The sequence below is a fragment of the Rhodnius prolixus genome, unplaced genomic scaffold, assembly GCF_049639745.1.
Source record: "Rhodnius prolixus isolate KJV_2025 unplaced genomic scaffold, Rpr scaffold_8, whole genome shotgun sequence".
Lineage (NCBI taxonomy): Eukaryota > Metazoa > Arthropoda > Insecta > Hemiptera > Reduviidae > Rhodnius > Rhodnius prolixus.
Window position 1 is genome coordinate 12,430,695 of NW_027411593.1, and position 20,381 is coordinate 12,451,075.

The 20,381-nt window shown below is 36.3% G+C and overlaps 1 protein-coding gene and 1 long non-coding RNA gene across 14 annotated transcripts in view; both read left to right on the forward strand.

The window, feature by feature from the left end:
- The window catches only part of LOC141450889 (uncharacterized), a 500,259-nt gene that overhangs the window by 423,621 nt on the left and 56,257 nt on the right, over positions 1 to 20,381 (forward strand). The gene's annotated exons all lie outside the window — the stretch shown is intronic.
- LOC141450870 (uncharacterized) overlaps positions 1 to 20,381 on the forward strand; it is a 250,752-nt gene that overhangs the window by 183,938 nt on the left and 46,433 nt on the right. For 10 of the 13 annotated variants that reach the window (XM_074121725.1, XM_074121733.1, XM_074121737.1 and 7 more), the window contains 2 exons: positions 771 to 957; positions 16,306 to 16,503. In XM_074121725.1, the coding sequence (XP_073977826.1) occupies positions 771 to 957; positions 16,306 to 16,503 (385 nt within the window). The remainder of the gene's footprint in view (positions 1 to 770; positions 958 to 16,305; positions 16,504 to 20,381) is intronic. The other 3 variants (XM_074121732.1, XM_074121734.1, XM_074121735.1) reach the window with 1 other exon arrangement.

Genomic DNA, 20,381 nt, shown 5'->3' on the forward strand with positions numbered 1-20,381 from the left:
AATCTCCAAAGGATTCAATCTCCTTCAATCTAAAATACTTCGAACTATCGTAAACGCTCCATTTCATGTCTCCAACCTGACTATACACACTGACCTTAACATTCCTTTTGTTACACAAGTTGCTAAAACAAGATACAGAAAACTCCACTTCAGCCAGCAATCTCATATAAATCCTCTAGCTCAAAATCTTTCTTCTAGACCTCTTCCTGAAAACCCGACAAGACGTCTTAAAAGACAGTGGCCTCGTGATCTCCTCTCAAGTGAAGAGAGTGGACTTACAGTCTAATGTTTTGGAGTGTTACCACAGGGTAACTTCTCCAATCGTTTGCTTCATTCTTTACTCTGTTATCATTGTTACTTATAGCGCCAACGCAAAAAAAAATTAACTTTTTTAAGATAATTAAAATTATTATTTGCCCAGGGCCTTTGGCATTTTGAAGCTTTCAGATCATCTGAACTGGCTTTGTTCAAATAGATCTTTGTAGTTTATAGTAAAACGAGAGGTAACATCTGTTAGTTCTTCTTCGAAGGCTACCTGTTTGAAATGTCTTATCTTACTCTAAAGCCAAAATTGAAGAATAAGTTGCTAAATAGAAATTAAATGAAAACAAAGGAGAAATCAAATATCATTAAGAAAAAATCCCGCACAATCAAGATGAGTTGGTAAATAATATACTAAAACAAACGGAAGAGAGCTATTAAGTAAATTAATTATTTAATAATATTTTTTGCAATTTCCTGTTGCTAAATGATATATAATATTGTTTTAGATGATGACGGTGATGTTGCAGGTCATGGAGGTGTGAACCAGTTGGGTGGAGTGTTTGTCAACGGCAGGCCGCTACCCGATGTAGTCCGTCAGAGGATAGTGGAATTAGCCCATAACGGTGTGAGACCTTGTGATATTTCTAGACAGCTTAGGGTTTCTCATGGCTGTGTCTCAAAAATACTATCTAGGTAAGTTCATGTTGTTGTAGCGTTAAAATCTTTTATTTTGAGGTCTTCACAAAATATTTTTTTTTTTCCAAAATTAGCGACTTCGTCTGAAATAGCTTAATTTAGGTACTTTAAGCATAACTTCAGGTACAGTTTTAAAGGGATTGTGGGGAGATCTGAGTTAAGTTTTAGAGCTTATGGCAATGCAGCCCTAAGATACTATCCCTAATAGTTCTAGTAATGCAATCCCTCCTTTTTTACAAGGATCAGAGTTTTCCTACCATTCTTTTTTTGCGGATAAAAAAGATCTATCCTCTCTGTCCCGCCGACTCTGGGTTGCCACACATACTGTAGAACACACTGTACGAGATATTTTTAAGTCTACCATGCCCCATAAAGAGGGCCTTTATAATAAGGCTGTGGCCTGGTCAGGATCAATCGTGGCCAATTACGAAGCAAGATCTGGAGGAATTTTGTCTTTTTCATTGGCCATAGTGTGATGGAATTTTATGACGCATGTTGTCCTAAGTAACTCACAGGTCATGAAAGGGTATTGCTCGGATAGTGGCCAGGTATTCGCCACTGGTTTGCTTCGAATCACTGCTACTTCTTTGTGACTTCACCATTGTCATAATAATGACGCAATCAACTTGGACAGAGAGTGAGTGAGAGGGAAGAGCTAATTTAAAACTGAGTGAAATTTCAGCTCCTCTTAAAACGTTTTATTCTAATTAGTGCTTTGTTGAAAGTAATTCAAACAATTTAATCTTTAAAATTTGTCTTTAATCCGTTTAAAACTAGTTTCTGATTCGTTATATTTACGGAGCAATCTAAGTTCATGATCTCATACAATTTAATTTATCTTTCTACAAGATATTCGTTTTTTTTGTGTGTTAATAACCAATTCTACGATTTTTCTTAATTATTTCTTTGGAAAACCCAAATACCTATTACAGTTTTTCATTCACATACATTACCAGAACTAGGTTAAACCACAAGGCGAACCCTCCTGGTTAATACCTATTCTGATCATATTATTCACATTCTTTTACATTATTATCATGAAGCTGTTTAGACAACAAATTTAAATAAATTCTGAATCTCGAAATATTCTATTTACATTCAGATGCTTAACTTTCACTGAATTCTTTAAGTGGAGTGAACTCTTATTAACTTTTCAAACTATTCTCTTTAATGTAAAAGAACTTTCATAAAAGAAAAGAAAAAAGCTGTAAATGTTTTTTATTATTAAGAAAATTGCCCTTTAAAAGGGTGGAAATTACTTTTAAATATAGTTTGTTTTAGTAATTAACTCTTGCTTTTTTTTGTTTTTCTAAAAACTATTAACTAAAAACATAACTATTTACTAATACTTGGAAAATCAATCGTCTGTAATAAACTTGACTAGTTCCTCCACTACAGATCTATTACTACACTGTATTTAGCACTATTTACTATTTTTTATCTGTTCATTTAAATCTATTATCACTTGGTTTTTTCTACAAAATAATGACTGAAATTGCGCCTAGTATTGTTTATTACTGAGAAATTATAGAAATAATTTTTCTACTAGTAAATGTATAGTTTGGTCGTAATTCTGAGCTATTTAGCAAATTTTTTGCACTATTCCTCTTTCCTGTGAGTCATCGTAAGTATTCCTCATAATTCTTTTAAGAGGAGGAGGTTTTATTTTTCTATGAAAACTTATTTTGGCTGATTCAAGAAGATTAAAGATTAAAAGTAGCTTTCTTACTTACTTTGATTCTGCAGTTCTCTGTCTTTTCACAGACTTAACAATTAACAAATTTGTCTGATAAGCGTTGAGCACTCCATGGTGATTAGGCACCCGTATTCAAGGCACTAGACACACACGCGGAGCTCCCAGATCAATTCCAACTGCTTACGCTTAGATTTTCTCTTTATACTAACCTTCTTATACGTACATCTTTGTCCGCTGTCTTTCACAAGATGGACACTTCCTAGAGGCCGACAGTGCACTGAAAAAAGGCTCCTAGCCTCTAAAGAGCGATATTTTAATAAATAATAATATATTGTAGGGTGCTGTTTTGGTGACTGAATTATTAATCCAAATTCATTAATAATTTTTTGTTTTAATTCCAAGCTTTCAAGATGAACTAGGTCATCTTCAGGGCTGTGGAACATATTTACAGAACCCGATTAAAATTTAATTTGATTTGTAAATATGTCCCATAGTCCTGAAGATTATGTAGTCTCTAGGCCGAAAGGTAGGCAACAAATTATTACTGAAAACGGCAATTCTTCCCTTTGGAATAATAATGCAGCAGTGTAGTTATTTTGCCTGAATTTTTGACAAATACAAACAAGAATAAAGAAATGTATTACAAATTTACGGATACGCCACTGCTAAAGTTATTTCTTTATAAATTTCAATTCTTATTTTAGCCACTCATAATTACGTAGTGTTTTTTAAGAATAAGGATCTTTAGATTTAACTAATAATTACAAGGCAAATTACTGGTTTGTTTCAAATACGTGGATTAAAAAAACAAGTGTGAAACCGCTGATTAATATCCAAGGCTCCCTGCTTACCGAGTTATTAAGTGTTAATAGAAGTACGTTTGATTTGCTGGAAACAAGCGGCCAGTGCACACGCGCCATAATCTTGATGAGATTTGCACTTAATTAGAAAGTGACGAAGCCTGCGGTTGCGCTGGCCAGGAGAGGATAAAAGCTAAGAGGGTTGGCTCGATTCTCGCCAGTAATATTAACACACACGCTTCCTCACTTGACCTTTACGAGCTGTTCGCCAAGCATTTATGTAAAGAACCTAACGTGGCATGTAATCATATATTATGCTGCCCATTTAGAAGGATAATGGACTCGTGTTTCTTATAAGATGTGATCAATAAAGCATTACCCAAGTGTATCTTGTATTTTTGACAAAAAGTTCTTTTTGAATTCTTACTACTATTGAATAACTCTGATAAAGATTTCTTTTATTTCACTTTCGTTCCGCAGATGTGTTCTCTTATTCTTCAGCAAGCAACTGTATCTAGGCTTCCTTACTTACGAATATTTCTCGTATCAGAAGTTTCAGCCGCTCAACTGTTAGTTCAAGTCAGGTGGGGCAAACCCGCGGCCCTCGTAAGTTCAGAAGCTTAACATTTCTTTCATAATTTATATTGCAATATTTCCGGGCCTAGTAGTGTAATCTCTGTGGAAATGTGGACGACTTAGAACTCGTTTACCTCTACAATTGTGCAGAATTCCCGCTTTCTAGCTGGGTTTGTGAAGAAGATACTAGGTGATTAGGTTTGAGTGTTTTACATCTCCTTCATATTTCGAATTGCTATATCTTCTGTCCTATTGGTGTAATCTCTACCGGAATATGGGCCATTCTCGAACTTGTTTACGTCTACAATTGTGCAAAATTCCCGCTTTCTAGCTGTGTTCTGGAAGAAGATATAAGGTAACAAAGTTTGAGTGTTTTACATCTCCTTCATATTTCGAATTGCAATTTCTCCTGCCCTATTGGTGTAATCTCTGCAGAAATGTGGGCAATTATAGAACTCGTTTACCTCTACAATTGTGCAGAATCCCCGCTGCCTAGCTGTAATCATGAAGAAGATATAAGGTGATAAAGTTTGAGTGTTTTACATCTCCTTCATAATTCGAATTGCAATTTCTCCTGTCCTATTGGTGTAATCTCTGCTGAAATGTGGGCAATTATAGAACTCGTTTACCTCTACAATTGTGCAGAATTCCCGCTTTCTAGCTGGGTTTGTGAAGAAGATACTAGGTGATTAGGTTTGAGTGTTTTACATCTCCTTCATATTTCGAATTGCTATATCTCCTGTCCTATTGGTGTAATCTCTACCGGATTATGGGCGATTCGAGAACTCGTTTACCTCTACAATTGTGCAGAATTCCCGCTTTCTAGCTGGGTTTGTGAAGAAGATACTAGGTGATTAGGTTTGAGTGTTTTACATCTCCTTCATATTTCGAATTGCTATATCTCCTGTCCTATTGGTGTAATCTCTACCGGATTATGGGCGATTCGAGAACTCGTTTACCTCTACAATTGTGCAGAATTCCCGCTTTCTAGCTGGGTTTGTGAAGAAGATACTAGGTGATTAGGTTTGAGTGTTTTACATCTCCTTCATATTTCGAATTGCTATATCTCCTGTCCTATTGGTGTAATCTCTACCGGATTATGGGCGATTCGAGAACTCGTTTACCTCTACAATTGTGCAGAATTCCCGCTTTCTAGCTGGGTTTGTGAAGAAGATACTAGGTGATTAGGTTTGAGTGTTTTACATCTCCTTCATATTTCGAATTGCTATATCTCCTGTCCTATTGGTGTAATCTCTACCGGATTATGGGCGATTCGAGAACTCGTTTACCTCTACAATTGTGCAGAATTCCCGCTTTCTAGCTGTGTTTGTGAAGAAGATATAAGGTGATAAAGTTTGAGTGTTTTACATCTCCTTCATATTTCGAATTGCAATATCTCCTGTCCTATTGGTGTAATCTCTACCGGATTATGGGCGATTCGAGAACTCGTTTACCTCTACAATTGTGCAGAATTCCCGCTTTCTAGCTGGGTTTGTGAAGGAGATACTAGGTGATTAGGTTTGAGTGTTTTACATCTCCTTCATATTTCGAATTGCTATATCTCCTGTCCTATTGGTGTAATCTCTACCGGATTATGGGCGATTCGAGAACTCGTTTACCTCTACAATTGTGCAGAATTCCCGCTTTCTAGCTGTGTTTGTGAAGAAGATATAAGGTGATAAAGTTTGAGTGTTTTACATCTCCTTCATATTTCGAATTGCAATATCTCCTGTCCTATTGGTGTAATCTCTACCGGATTATGGGCGATTCGAGAACTCGTTTACCTCTACAATTGTGCAGAATTCCCGCTTTCTAGCTGGGTTTGTGAAGAAGATACTAGGTGATTAGGTTTGAGTGTTTTACATCTCCTTCATATTTCGAATTGCTATATCTCCTGTCCTATTGGTGTAATCTCTACCGGATTATGGGCGATTCGAGAACTCGTTTACCTCTACAATTGTGCAGAATTCCCGCTTTCTAGCTGTGTTTGTGAAGAAGATATAAGGTGATAAAGTTTGAGTGTTTTACATCTCCTTCATATTTCGAATTGCTATATCTCCTGTCCTATTGGTGTAATCTCTACCGGAATATGGGCCATTCTAGAACTTGTTTACGTCTACAATTGTGCAAAATTCCCGCTTTCTAGCTGTGTTCATGAAGGAGATATAAGGTGACAAAGTTTGAGTGTTTTACATCTCCTTCATATTTCGAATTGCAATATCTCCTGTACTTTTAGTATTATATGGACGCATTTAATACTTCAATTATGCATAGTTCTCGCTTTCTAGTTAAATTTTAGATTGAGTTTTGATGGTAATAAATTTGGGAGCTTTACATTTCCTTCATATTTCCAGTGGTCTCATAACCCGTTCTATAGTTCTGGTTCATAGGAAAATACTGGCAATGATTGCTTCTGATTTTTTCTTTAGTATGCTGGTTCTCAATTTTCCTCAGCTGGATATACCATTTGCTATTAATAATTTTTATTAACTTAATTTTTTCTTTGGTATTGTCTTATTAAAACAATAATTTAATAATCACAAGTTATACGCCTTCCTTCTGGATATACTTTTCTGGATAAACTCAGTGGAAAACTTAAACGATTTCCATAATAATTCCATTTCCGACTAAGTGCAGTTTCTTAAAAACATTTTAGGGTGAAAAGACCCCTCCTACTTTATACAATTGTGCGGCCGTGATGCCGGCTAAGTACAAAGTTGGATACCAAACCAGCAATAAGTTTCTTCTTTCTCCATCAAGTTGACGACGGGAAGTATGGCTGAGAAAGCTCGTTAAAATATGTCACAGAATGATAGTAAACGGCTGGCGGTAGGCAAGGCTCTGCGTCACCACCCCTTTGTCACAATTTTGATAATCATGTTAAGGGTGTAGGTCGTCATATAGAGCTTTGAGTGGGGGGGGAAAACGTAATTTAATTGTGTCTAAGTAATCATCATTGGATGTGCTCATTGTTTACTATATATAGTAATAATTCTTAAGAGGAGGGGCACATAGCTCTCGGATACAATTACACCACACTCTATTTTTCACAAGGGGTAAAATATTCCCCTGTTATATAGCTTTAAACTAGAATTGGCAAGTGCCTGTCTTCAATATCCATTAAGCGGGTCTTAGATTGTCCTAACTTAGAAATAATGTTATCATCATTTCTTATTATTATAATCATTGGCAATTATAGTTCATCATTTAAATATTAACTTAATTCAACTCTCTCCTCTATACTTACTTTATATTCTCCATTCTGGTCGTTCAGTTTCCCTGAAATCAGTTTTAAGTATGTGGAACCTCAGTGTGAGAAATGTTTTACTGAACTGAAAACCTAAAAAACCCAAAAAATTGTACTGAGCCTAAACTTTTATGAAGATTATGATCTAATTTCTGTTCAAACGGAAGTACATCGTTACTGAATGGTTTTTTTACTATAATGACTTGGAAGATTTCCGCTAAATTGTTGTATTCAATTATTCATAAAGAGACATAACGCTTGATTTTTGGAACGAGCTGAATTAGATAAATTGTTCAACTGTTCACAGTCTGAAGATCGCTAAAAATTATTTTCCTATTAAACCAAATAAACCATTTAATTTCTTGCGTAGTTATAAGACAAAAGGCCTACACTACATCAGTTTTCAGTTTTAATATTCATAAAACCCACAAACTTCAAGTTGATATGCATTAGCATAGTTGTTTTTCAAGATTAGTTCTGTAGTTTCAACTAGACTAATCATTTCTTAACATGCTTTCGTGTCCCCTACAAAAGAGTATTCACTCTTAAGCACGTATCTTCTTCTGCTTGACTACTGGTTTCAACAACATCAAATATCTTATAAGTTCCGCGCCAGTTTTGCAGTACATATTTTGTTTTGCATCGGATATTTTGAAGATCGGGGTGCAATGCTAGTGGAGTCTGGCTCAGACCTCCATTAATGAAAGTTAAGTTAATTGCTTTCGCTTTAAAACTTTTTTCTCGCATGAAAGCAAGTTATTTGAAAAGAAATTTTGAACTTTATTAGTAACTGCTTGCCTATAAATTTTCGGGCAAGAGATTCATAATAATTACCATCACGTAGCAACGGCAATATCTAATGAACAATGGATGAAGTTCCTTAAAAAGTGTAAACAGTTTTCTGTGGCCTTAATCAATAATCCTGTCTCTGTTTCCAAACAGCATGGCAATTGCAATCCGCTGTAGAAACGCCTAGTACTTGTATCTTTAAAGTTAAGTTGATTGTGTAAATATTTATTATATTAATTCAAAAGTTTTATAATGATGCAAATAAAAAAAATAGTTTTTTTTGTAGTTTAAAAAAAAAAAAAAGCTCATGAAAAAGAGACAGCATATAAATCTCCAAAAAAAATGTATTATATAAAAATATGCTAAGAGCGAGTAGTCATAAATCAACTGTGGCCTTTATACGTTATTTGAACAACTACCAAAAATATAAATTTTACATCTAACAATTCTTGAATAGGTAAAATAAATAAGTAAATAAATAAATATGTAAAAAAAAGAAGAGATTTCTTGGCAGCCCTTAAAAGTCCCTAAATGAGAGAACTAGAAGTAGTGAAAAGTAAATGATGCGGAATTCCTACTAACATATATATGTCTAGAATCAGTAGAACAAGAAGTTGTAAAAAATATATATATTTGAGAGAAAAAGAGAATGAACACAGCAGAGAATCTGTGAAATAATTGTGGCCTAGAGAGCACACGGCGAACTACGATCTAGTGCCGAGACCTCCCGGATTGTCAACTGGATATATAAATATCGTCTCGTAAAGTTCATGTTTACTGGCAGTTACTGGAGTCTGTAAACCTGTTTACAAATCGTATTCATCTTGGTTAATTAACTTTCCTCTCTCTTTTTTTTAGGCCAATCCAGTTTTAACTATTTTTGCCTTATTCTACTCATAAGGCGATGCCCATCACTTTAGCTTGGTAATGCAAATGCTGAAGATGAATCCGCACAGTTCGTGTTTCTACAATATTTCTGTTGTACTCTTTAAATTCTATTTGATATTCCACTCTTAGGATATTTTGTAAATTAATTTCACGCAGGCTTTACTCGTCCAACTGGTGAATTACTACAAAGTTCTTACATTCACCATTAAATAAAATCCAAGGCCTAGACCGGGAATTGAACCCACTAACTAACAATAGATTAGCAGGTCACGGCTATCCTGGGCCCTAAAATTCTGTAAATGAATTGAATTATGATTTTGTGATCTCTTGTTGGGAAGGTAGAATTGAAAACTTGTTATTTCCAATAGTATAATTTAATTTGAAACTAGGTTACTTCTTCAGAGCTTTTGGCTTTTCTACAGGTAGTCTAGCAACATTCAAACTCATAATAGCAATCTGCAGAAGTACTTGATAGACCCAACTATTTGTGTCAACAATGCCCAAGTTGTGGGCTCTTCTTTGCAGTGAAACGTCTTGCGATATTCTGTTCTCACTCTGTATTATTGTCAAATATATGAGCTAAAAACTTTTCAATGTACCTAGAGAAACCTCAAATACGAGGGTCGTTTGAAAAGTCTGTGCAAAAATACAAACTACTTAATTTTTTGGGGTAAACCTTTTTTATTTTTCAACATAGTCTCCTTTTAGGCTTATACACTTCGTCCAACGCTGCTCTAGTTTGTTGATCCCTTCCGAATAATAGGATTTGTCCAAGTCTGAAAAATAGCCATTCGTTTCTGCAATCACCTCCTCGTTTGAATAAAATCTTTTTCCCGCCAGCCATTTCTTCATATTGGGGAACAAATAGTAGTCCGAGGGAGCCAAGTCTGGAGAATAGGGGGGATGTGAAACGAGTTGGAACCCTATTTCCATTAATTTTGCGACCACAACTGCTGAGGTGTGAGCTGGTGCGTTGTCGTGATGGAAAAGGACTTTTTTCTGGGCCAATCGTGGGCGTTTTTCTTGCAGCTCGGTTTTCAAACGGTCCAATAACGATGAATAATATGCACCTGTAATAGTTTTACCCTTTTCCAGATAGTCGATGAGGATTATTCCTTGCGAATCCCAAAAGACAGTGGCCATAATCTTTCCGGCCGAAGGAACTGTCTTCGCCTTTTTTGGCGCAGATTCCCCCTTGGTAACCCATTGTTTAGATTGTTCTTTGGTCTCAGGAGTGTAGTGATGTATCCATGTTTCATCCACAGTGACGAAACGACGCTTAAAGTCCTGCGGATTCTTCTGAAACAGCTGCAAACCGTCCTTGCAACACTTCACACGATTTCGTTTTTGGTCAAGCGTGAGCAATCGCGGCACCCATCTTGCGGATAGCTTTGTCATGTCCAAATGTTGATGCCCACATTGTTGATGTACCCGTTCATTCGAGATGCCCACAGCACTAGCAATCTCACGCACCTTCACTCTTCTGTCATCCATCACCATATCATGGATTTTATCAATGATTTCTGGAGTAGTAACCTCAACAGGGCGTCCAGAACGTTAAGCGTCACTTGTGCCCATATGGCCACTCCGAAAATTTTGAAACCATTTATAAACTGTTCTAATCAAAGGTGCAGAGTCACCATAATGTTTATCAAGCTTCTCTTTAGTCTCCTGAGGCGTTTTGCCTTTCATAAAGTAGTGTTTAATCAACACACGAAATTCTTTTTCGTCCATTTTTTGAAAATCACTCGACTTCCTCGATTCAAACGAATGCCAAACACAAAGAAATAGACCGATCTGGCTGAAACTTGGTGTGTATTCTTCCAAGAGATGCTACTAACTAAACATAACCTCGATACGCGCCAGTAGTGCTATCTCTCTGACTTTGCACGCACTTTTCAAACGACCCTCGTATATGTTTTTGCAGAAAATACTAAACATATGATCCGATCCTAAAACTTACTTTTAATAAGTAGTGCTTAAAATGAAATTACGTGGATACTTACATGACATTTATTCAACCTCATTTTACGTAATTACATTTTCTTGAAAAGTTGGTTAATTTTCGTATAATACAAGTTTACATTAATGGAACTACGAGGTGTGGCTATTAAATAACGAGACTATTGCTGTAAAACATTTTATTTTAAATCTATACATATTTAGTTATTATCACCTTCAATATACACCCCTCCCCTATCAATAAAACGCTCCATGCGAATTCACCATTGTTCGAAACAGTGCTGGAAGTCTTTTTCTGTGAGCTCCTGCATGACGCGTGCCGCTTTTTCTTTCACAGCTTCAACGGACTGAAAGTCGTGTTCCTTTTAATGCAGATTTGACTTTGGGGAACAGATAAAAGTCACATGGGGCCAGGACAGGCGAATAAGGCGGATGGCCTAAAACTGGGATGTTGTATACTTGGCTAGAAACGTCTTGACAGACAATGCAGTGTGAGCCGGCGCGTTGTTTTGATGCAGAACCCATGACTTGTTCTTCCACAAATCGGGTCGTTTTTTCCTTACTCTTTCACCAGAGTTGAGCAAGCACCTCACGGTAGTAATGTTGATTAATTATAGTCGATATTTTCATCTGTTTTGGACGTGGAAGGGCGTCCCGGGCGGTCGTCATCTCCGACGTCTTCTCGGCCATCTTGGAAACGCTTGAACCACTCAAAAACTCGCGCACGTGAATTAACATTCATCACCATAAACTTATTTTAATAAAAGATGAGTTTAAGTAGCGGTTTTATCAAGTTTTGATGTGAAATTTCACGACAATTCGTTGCTCTACTACATGTGTAGTATCATGTTTTCGGCAAAACGAAACTAACACCTCTTACACAAACGACGGTTCCGGTCAGACAGATTTCTCTACAAACACGTGTGACGCTACAATCGAAAGAGAAGGCTTTACGCTGCACAGCTGTCAATCGTTAAGATTTGGTGCATGCATAGTTTTTCTGTAGCAGCATCAGTCTCGTTATTTAATAGCCACACCTCGTATTTTACTGAATAGCACGCTAAATACTGTTAAAGAAATTGCATCTCTAAAGTCACACCAATTCAGTCGATTTTCTTTATAATTTGGAATTTTGGTCTCATACCTAGCCTTTAATAAAGTGATGAATTTATTACGATTTCATTGTAATAGAGCTTTAATCATTAGATCTTTTTTCAAGAAAAAGTGCCTTCAATTTCTACTAGTATTAAATTCAAGAAGTTTAGGTTGTATTTAAATATAAAATGAAAATGAAAGAAGACATAAGAATTATTATAATGCTCAAGATTGGTTGAAATGGTTATATTTACGATATTAAATATATAAAAGGGAAGTTTTTATTTCTGGTGGCCATCATCATTAATATACAAATTAATGGTATAAGAATAAATTAGTTATATAAATAAAATGATATATGTTCATTAATGCAATATATGTGAAAAATAAGAGTTCAAATTATTATAATATTCAACAACTCCCCAAAAAAAAGCAAACAGTTTTAACAGGGCATAGGAAGAGAGAAGACGGGACGAATAGACTGGTTTTCAGCTGTAAACTGGCTGGCTAACACTAGAAACAACCTTTATATATATATTAATGACCCAAAAAGCGGCGGAGTTCAGAATGTTTTTTTTTTTTTTTTTTACAAAAGCCGAACTTATTTTTAGTGCTCAATGGTTTCTATTGTGCTCTCGGCTCATGGGAGCACTCTAATTGCCCGCCCCAGCTTCCAATCGGACACGAGTCATTTCATCAGCAAGTTGTGTGATTCTTCTAGCTACCTGTAACATGCTTCTGTTTGTTAGTTATTACTAGTGAATGTCTGTTACGGTTTACAGTGTACTTGCCCTTTCTATGTTATTTCACTTTCAATTACATATTTGTATTTATTGTAGTAGTTCAATATAGATAATGTTTAAATTTTTGTTAATTAAATCAAATTTTTGCGATGTTATAGGGGTTAATGTTTTATTGTCTTTCTGATTTTTGGTAGAAACGCAAAATTTAAACCTTCTGGGCGCTGATTTGTTCATCTCTGTCGCAGTGTTCATTAGGGTAAAGGGCAAAGGTAATATTGTAAAAAGGAACAGTTTATCAGTGGTTTTGATGGGGAAGAATCTCCCAATACTAAAGCACGAACTTACGTTGTCAGTTTGGGCGTTTTTCTTAAAAGATCCTCCACCAAATGGCGAAGTTGGTCGCAATAGAATGCAGAGTTAATGGCCTAATTTCTGTACAGCCTTACCTAATGAATAATGCCTTGCATGTACCTTTATATTGATGTCCTAATGGGACGGAAACTGAAAGACTGGTAATGCTTGCATGTCCCACCAGAATCACATGATCTTTATATGGACCTTGCGGCGTCATTGTGTAAACTATTCCTCCGATATCAGTCAATCAACTTCCGGTGATTCAGTTCGGTATTATCATTTTGGGGGTCTAGTGTAGTAAATTCGTGCTTTAATTTTGTTATCGACTAACTTAGTACAATTTCTCTTTTTTTAAAAACATTGCCTTTCCCAATTGTTATTGTTATTCTTATGTTGTTGCTTCATCTGAAGTCATTGGCGCCCGCAGCTTTTCACAGTGCATTGCACGTCTGTCGTTTTAGACGAACACTGTCCAACATCGGACAGTGAGCTGAATGAAGATTCTAGGAATAGAAAAGCTAAGGGTCTACAGCTGGATTCCGCGTGGGAATCCAGTACGCTGAGCTAATGCCGTCCTTTTCCTTAATATTTGTGGATCTATTCTTCCCCTTTATATTGGACTTCCCCTTTTTGGTATTATTGGATAATTTTCTGGTAATAATCAGGCTGCCAAGGCTGATTATAGTATTATGAAAGTAGGAGTGCTATAGTTGCGTTCTGTGGCGCTGAAGATTTATTTTTTGTGTGATGTCCTTAGTGAACACGGTTGAAGCGCCACACTCCTGATTCCATGGATGCATATTTTATGTTAACTAACCTGAATCCTGTAGGGCTCCTTTCGCAGAGGGTTTATTGTAAAAACCTTCCCCTATGTTTTATTATTCTACACTCGACCTTTCACTGGCCAGTCCCATATTTCCTTTAAAAAATCTTACGTTTCTCTCTCTCTCTTCCTCTCTTCGGGGTGATTTTTATTCAAATGGCCGATGCCCTTCTGTTTTGCATTTGAAAGAAGGCCCTTTCTTGTTTGGACGAAAATGGAGTTAGGTAAGGGGGTGGGGAGAGTTTGTTACATTAAGAACGTAAGGGATATGCACATACTGGACTTCCTGTTCTTGATGTTCTAGAATGTTTTGTAGAACTAGAGGGAGAATGTGGACTTGGCGCTGGTAGATGAGAAACAGCAAAACGGCTTGGCGAGTTTGGTAGAAAACAGGGCGTGAGTAAAGGAAAGAGGGACTTCCCCCCGTTGAATTATATATACGTTGCATATTCCAGACCCTACTAATGGGGGTGGCTTTTTGGCTCCGCCATTCTACCTTCGCACCGCCACCTCACACACTCACACGCGCCGAATTTACACATTTACACACACACGCACATATTCTGTGGCGGGGAATTTTGTAACCCTCACATTCTTTGTGAACTCAGCCGCCTCCACCCGGTTCTCTAACTCAGAAAACCCCCACATACTAATTCCACGTGGTGAGAGAGGCTAACCCATGCACGAATTAGCTTAAAAACATAGCTTTTAGGTATACCTCTCCTCTAAATAAATTATTTTGCGGTATTTCCCTCGCTTGTATTTTAAACCCTTCCTGTAACGACTTTGGTTAATCCCTTATCTACCACAGCTATACATAATTCCTTTCAATTTGAACCTGAATCTCCATTTCAACACATTCTCTACTTAATTAAAGTAGTGTATTATCATCACGGAAATTCGGCTGTGCGAAAAAATGATACACGTAATAATTATTACAATTTTTCTTAGACAATTTAGCTTTTATTGCTCGTTAAAAATTTGGCACATCACCCAGTCAGTTGTTTGAATAAAATATTGTGAAGAAGTTAAGAAGTAGATACTTTAACCTGCATAAGAAGATGTCTTGCCAGTACAAAGAATGCATCTGGCTAATTGGAGATTTTTGCTTCCAACTTCTAACACCTCTACCAGTAGTGAACGTTGCCCGCTACCTTGGGCTTCTCTTAGACCGAAGACTTTCTTGGAACCCCCACACTAGACTTAAAAGAACAGAACTAAACAGACGCTATCGACTACTTAAAAGACTCTTAGACGACAGATCAAAACTCTCTCTGGACAGCAAAAGACAGATTTATACTTCTATTTTGATTTGTATGGACTGTATGGACCAAACGCTCCAATCTCCAAAGGATTCAATCGCTACAATTTAATATACTTCGAACTTTCGTAAACGCTCCATTTTATGTCTCCAACCTGACTATACACACTGACCTTAACATTCCTTTTATCACCGAAGTTGCTAAAACACGATACAGAAAACTCCACTTCAGCTTGCAATCTCATATAAAATCCTCTAGCTCAAAATCTTTCTTCTAGAACTCTTCCTGATAACCCGGACAAGACGTCTTAAAAGACAGTGGCCTCGTGATCTCCTCTCAAGTGAAGAGAGTGGACTAACCATATAATGTTTTGGAGTGTTACCACTGGGTAACTTCTCCACTCGTTACCTTATCATTTACTACTCTATTGTATCATTGTTACTTATAGCGCTAATGCGCTGATTGTAGAACAATAAACGCAAAAAGTTTCCAACTTATTACTTGTTATATCCAACTTAAAATTCTACGGTGGTTGCAAAAGTGCTTCGGGGACCTAGTTTTCGTCGACTGAAATAGTGTCTTCTAATAAGCGATTCTCCCGAAAACGGCTCTAAACGATTCTTTATCAAATTCGAAAAGGCGTACCGAATACCTGAAGTAGGCATCAAGGAATTTCTAAGTTTTGAGTTTTCTATTGGTACGTACTTGATGTAAATACTTTAATGTTCGTCATAGCCTAGTCATGTGTGTATCAAGAAAGCGGCAGTCACTTGTGATACCTTTATGTGTTGCGAAACGGATGGCAATTGTATAAAAATGATATTTTAATACTTCCATTCTGACCAAATATGAAAAAGAGTTGTTTTATAAAAATTTTATTTGGATTTTAAGAACGGCCAATGAAATAATAATAGTTTGCATCATCATAACTTTTTTAATTTAGTGCTGCATCTTTCGGCAATTTATTGAACTTTCTCAGAGGTCCATGGACCCAATCAAATAGATCCAGCACTAGGAAAGGAAGCACTCTGATGATATATAGAACTTAATTTCACTCATTTATTTACTTCTACCAAAACATTTCTTCTAATAACTATTCTTCTCTCGCAGGTACTATGAAACGGGAAGCTTCAAAGCAGGAGTGATAGGCGGTAGCAAGCCAAAAGTAGCGACAGCACCTGTAGTCGACGCAATAGCTAACTATAAAAGAGAAAACCCAACGATGTTCGCCTGGGAGATTCGGGATAGACTGCTAGCTGAGGGAATTTGTTCGCAGGACAATGTACCGAGCGTTTCCTCCATCAATAGGTAAGTACTTCATTCTCGTGCTTTGTTTATTATTTTAATAAATAAGTCAAACAACTTCGCTTTCATTGGTGTACAGCTCTGGCACTCTGGAAAAGGTGATCGTACTTATTTGTTCGATTTGAAGATGGTTACATCAACAACAACAAAAAATTGTGACTATAATTCTAAAAATTATTGTTAAGGAGAAGTATTTGGAGCTTCCTTACGCAGACTGTTCCCAATCAAAACTCTCGGGAGCCCAAAAAGCGAAGACCTGTTAATATGTAGATTTTTGGATTCTGGGTTCCCTTAATTATTTATAAAAATTTCGAGCATAAACTAAAGTATTCGATGAATAAAATGTATTAAAACAAAAAAATTGAAATTCAAAATAATGAATAGATAGTATTTATTGGTTGGCGAAGAGGGGGGAAGGACTGGGTATAATTTTGGGGAAAAGTGGGAGGTAGAAGGGTAATGCCAGGTCCCAATGGGAGCCTGCTAGAGCACCGAACACTTCACTGTAATTAATTGGACTCTGCTGGGAGATAACCTTTACACTGATTGAATACTCCCTACTTCTTCTTCTTCTTCCACGCTCGCACCCTCTCTCTCTACGTAAACAACCTCCCCTTCTAACCATTCTATATGCCATCAAGTAACTCCCCATGTCTTTTACAAGTATATTGCAGCCAGTTGATTTTCTTTCACTTTTTGATTTATGTATACATAGTTATTTGATATAATTTTATTTATTTATTGATGTAAACAAAGGAAGAGGTTAGATCAGTGGATAGCTTGATGGACTCATAATCCATATGTTCAAATTCTAGCGGGCTGCTCCTAAATTCTTCCTTGAAAGAGCCGAATGTCGGGTCAAAGCATAAAGTTTCAAGTTATAGTATTCGTAATATCTACTTTTGGGTTATTGGGAGCAAGATTTGCCTAAGAGTAGACTGATTTTCAGTCTCAACAGCTATAATGATTCAGCAGTTAGTTGAAAAACTCTTATGAACCATGTAAAATATCTTATGGGACTATCCTAGGCTACAGTAACTGAGATAGACGTAAAATGGCACAGTTAACTTAACTTGAAACTCCAGTTTAAAGGCAAAGAGGTATTTGAAAATTATCATGGTGTTAAGAAGGGTCTCTCAATAGTTACAGAATGTGATTAATCCGTTTTATCACTTTGATAGTGTTAATTATGGATGAACTTAAGGATAAGGAAGAACCAGATAGTGGTTATACCGAAAACTGTTAACAAATCATTTAGAACATTACATTCGTGCCTTGAAATGCCCCAATACTGTACAAGGAAATCACAGATAGGATCCCACTCAACAAACATACAAACTTAATATACAAGACTATAACTACAACTACTGCATAGTCTTGACAAACTTCGTAGCATTTGGAGAAAAGAATGAAACTATTGTCCTTAGCTTTTCTGGCTGAAACACTTGACCACCAGGAATAATATCGACAAACAATAGGATTTTGGACGAAGAAAATACCACTATCTAGGAAATACAATAGTGAGTTAATTGATATGCAAAGATTCTACCACAATTATATCAAGAAAGCGGTGGCAACATCCGCCATTCTATCATCTGATTCTATAACCACAACGGAGTATAACCTTCACACGAACCATACATCTAATACGTAGCACACTTCCATTTCATACCAGCTAACTGGGCTCATCCGTTCCGAATGGTTGGCAAACAGAGAAAGATAGTTTTCTAGATCCAACACCCAACAAACCAGAGTTCAAAACTTAAAGAAGAAAAGGTCAAATCATGAGCAATGCATACATTATTGCCATAGTTACGGAGTTATGTTTCACTTGGTCTCCAAAAAAGCGCGTTTCGCTCCTCAAATTTTGGACCAAAATGTATTTAATCTTCAAAGAGCCTCAGTTACCTGTGTAGGACCGTTATAAGGTTCAGCGCCTATAGAATTAGGATCTTAGTTCATCTGGAATGAAGGTGGAAAATAAGGAAATCGCTGAAGGGAAAAAAGGCTTTTTTTTATCAAAACTGAATGGTTAAAATTTTAACCAAATTTATGAAAGGAAGGAAATTTGACATAAGCTTTCATGGAATGAAAAATGGTTAATATCTTATTCATATTTGTTAACATATCAATCTTTAACAAACATTTACAAAAAAAGATGTTTAGTACAATCAGTGGTTAGTTACAAATTCATGACTTCTTGAATGAAAGTTGACAACACCCCAGCTGTATAGATACATTATTTGTACAAGTATTTTTATAGAGACGGCAGTCATATTGTACGCCATTTTGCCGCCTCCAGTTCACCATCTCCACAACCACCATACAGGAACTCTTGCCCTTCTACCAAGTGGCAGGGAAACACCCTCTTCTATTACAATCGATTCCCCTGCCGCCTCCAACTGCCCCCTGTCTCTTTTCTGCTTCCTACCTTCAAACTATTACAACTGTCCACCTCCATGGTATGTCCTGTACACTTAGTTTTTTTTTTTTTGTATATATAAATATCAGCGAACCGTATAACAGAGTGAGAGTTAACCAATTGGCCGCAACTATGCGCTGGATTTTTGTAACGCTTGACTGGAGCTAGAACTGAACATGTGGTCTACTTACCTACACAATGAGTACTCCGAGTATATTTGTGTGTTAAACTATTTTTAATGGCTAGTTAACAAAATTGCGATGAGTAAAATGTAGATCAGACTTTTGTTTAGATTAATGACGACCAAAAAATTATTAAAATTCGCGACTCTTAGTACTTTTAATCTCGCCAACTTTACTTTTTACTAGATTTACAAACTTTTGGTTGATTTAATATCAAGTAATAATTAGGTCAAGTAATTTCCTTTCTGTCCCGAATTCAGAGATTACCGAACTTTCTTTAGTGAACATTTAATCGAAACATAAGCGAAATCTCTCCGAACAAGTTTACGGTGTAAAATTTAGATTTGAAAATATTAAGAGAAGAAATAAAAAATCGTCTAGAATCTATATTGCCTGGGGTTTCCTTTTCATTGACGTCTAGATTCAATGACATTGAACAATATCATTTCTTATATTCTAAATTGTGTCTACAAGGTCAGACTTCAAGCTAGTAAAGAAGATCATGCAAATTTCTAGTTTAATATCTGTTTATTTTATTTTATTTTTTTAATGTATTTGTTACGTTACACCAGCGCTAGATACACTGTTAGTAACAATGACAATAACTGACACCACTACAAACTCACTAATTGAGAAGTTATCCAGTGATAACACTCCCTAAGTCGTCTCCCAGGATTAGCTACTCTCTTTTGAAGAGAGAAAATCGCGAGGCCACTGGCGTTTTAATCGTCTAGGAGGATGATCAGGATGGTGATGAGATGATAAATGGCGGACAAGAGGATTGGAATGAGAAGGGGAAAGTTCTGATGAAAACTTTTGTAGTGAGTTCGTGCAACCTGGACCTACAAACCTGGAATTTCCAAGTCTGTGTGGATAGTTAGATTTGAAACGTAAAATGGAGCGTTAACGATAGTGCGGAGAATTTTAGACTGAACGGATTGAATTCGTTGAAGATTGAAGCGTTTCGTTGAACCTCACAGTTCAATACCGTATTTCTAGATACCGTTAGTATAGAATTGTAAATCAGTAGTTTGTTATTAAGTGAAAGCAGTTTAATCACTTAAAAAAACAAAACAAAAACAAAAAGTTCTACAATTAGTTTAACTTTCAAACTATATTTTTAGTTCATTTCGACGCTGAGATCTAGATATTGAATCATCTTGGTTTAAAGGTGCTCGATTTAGGACAGAATGAATTATATAATAGAATTTAAAGTACCATTACACTATCTCTCTCGAATTACTATGCAATGCTTAGTAAAAATCCTTGTTAGAAGA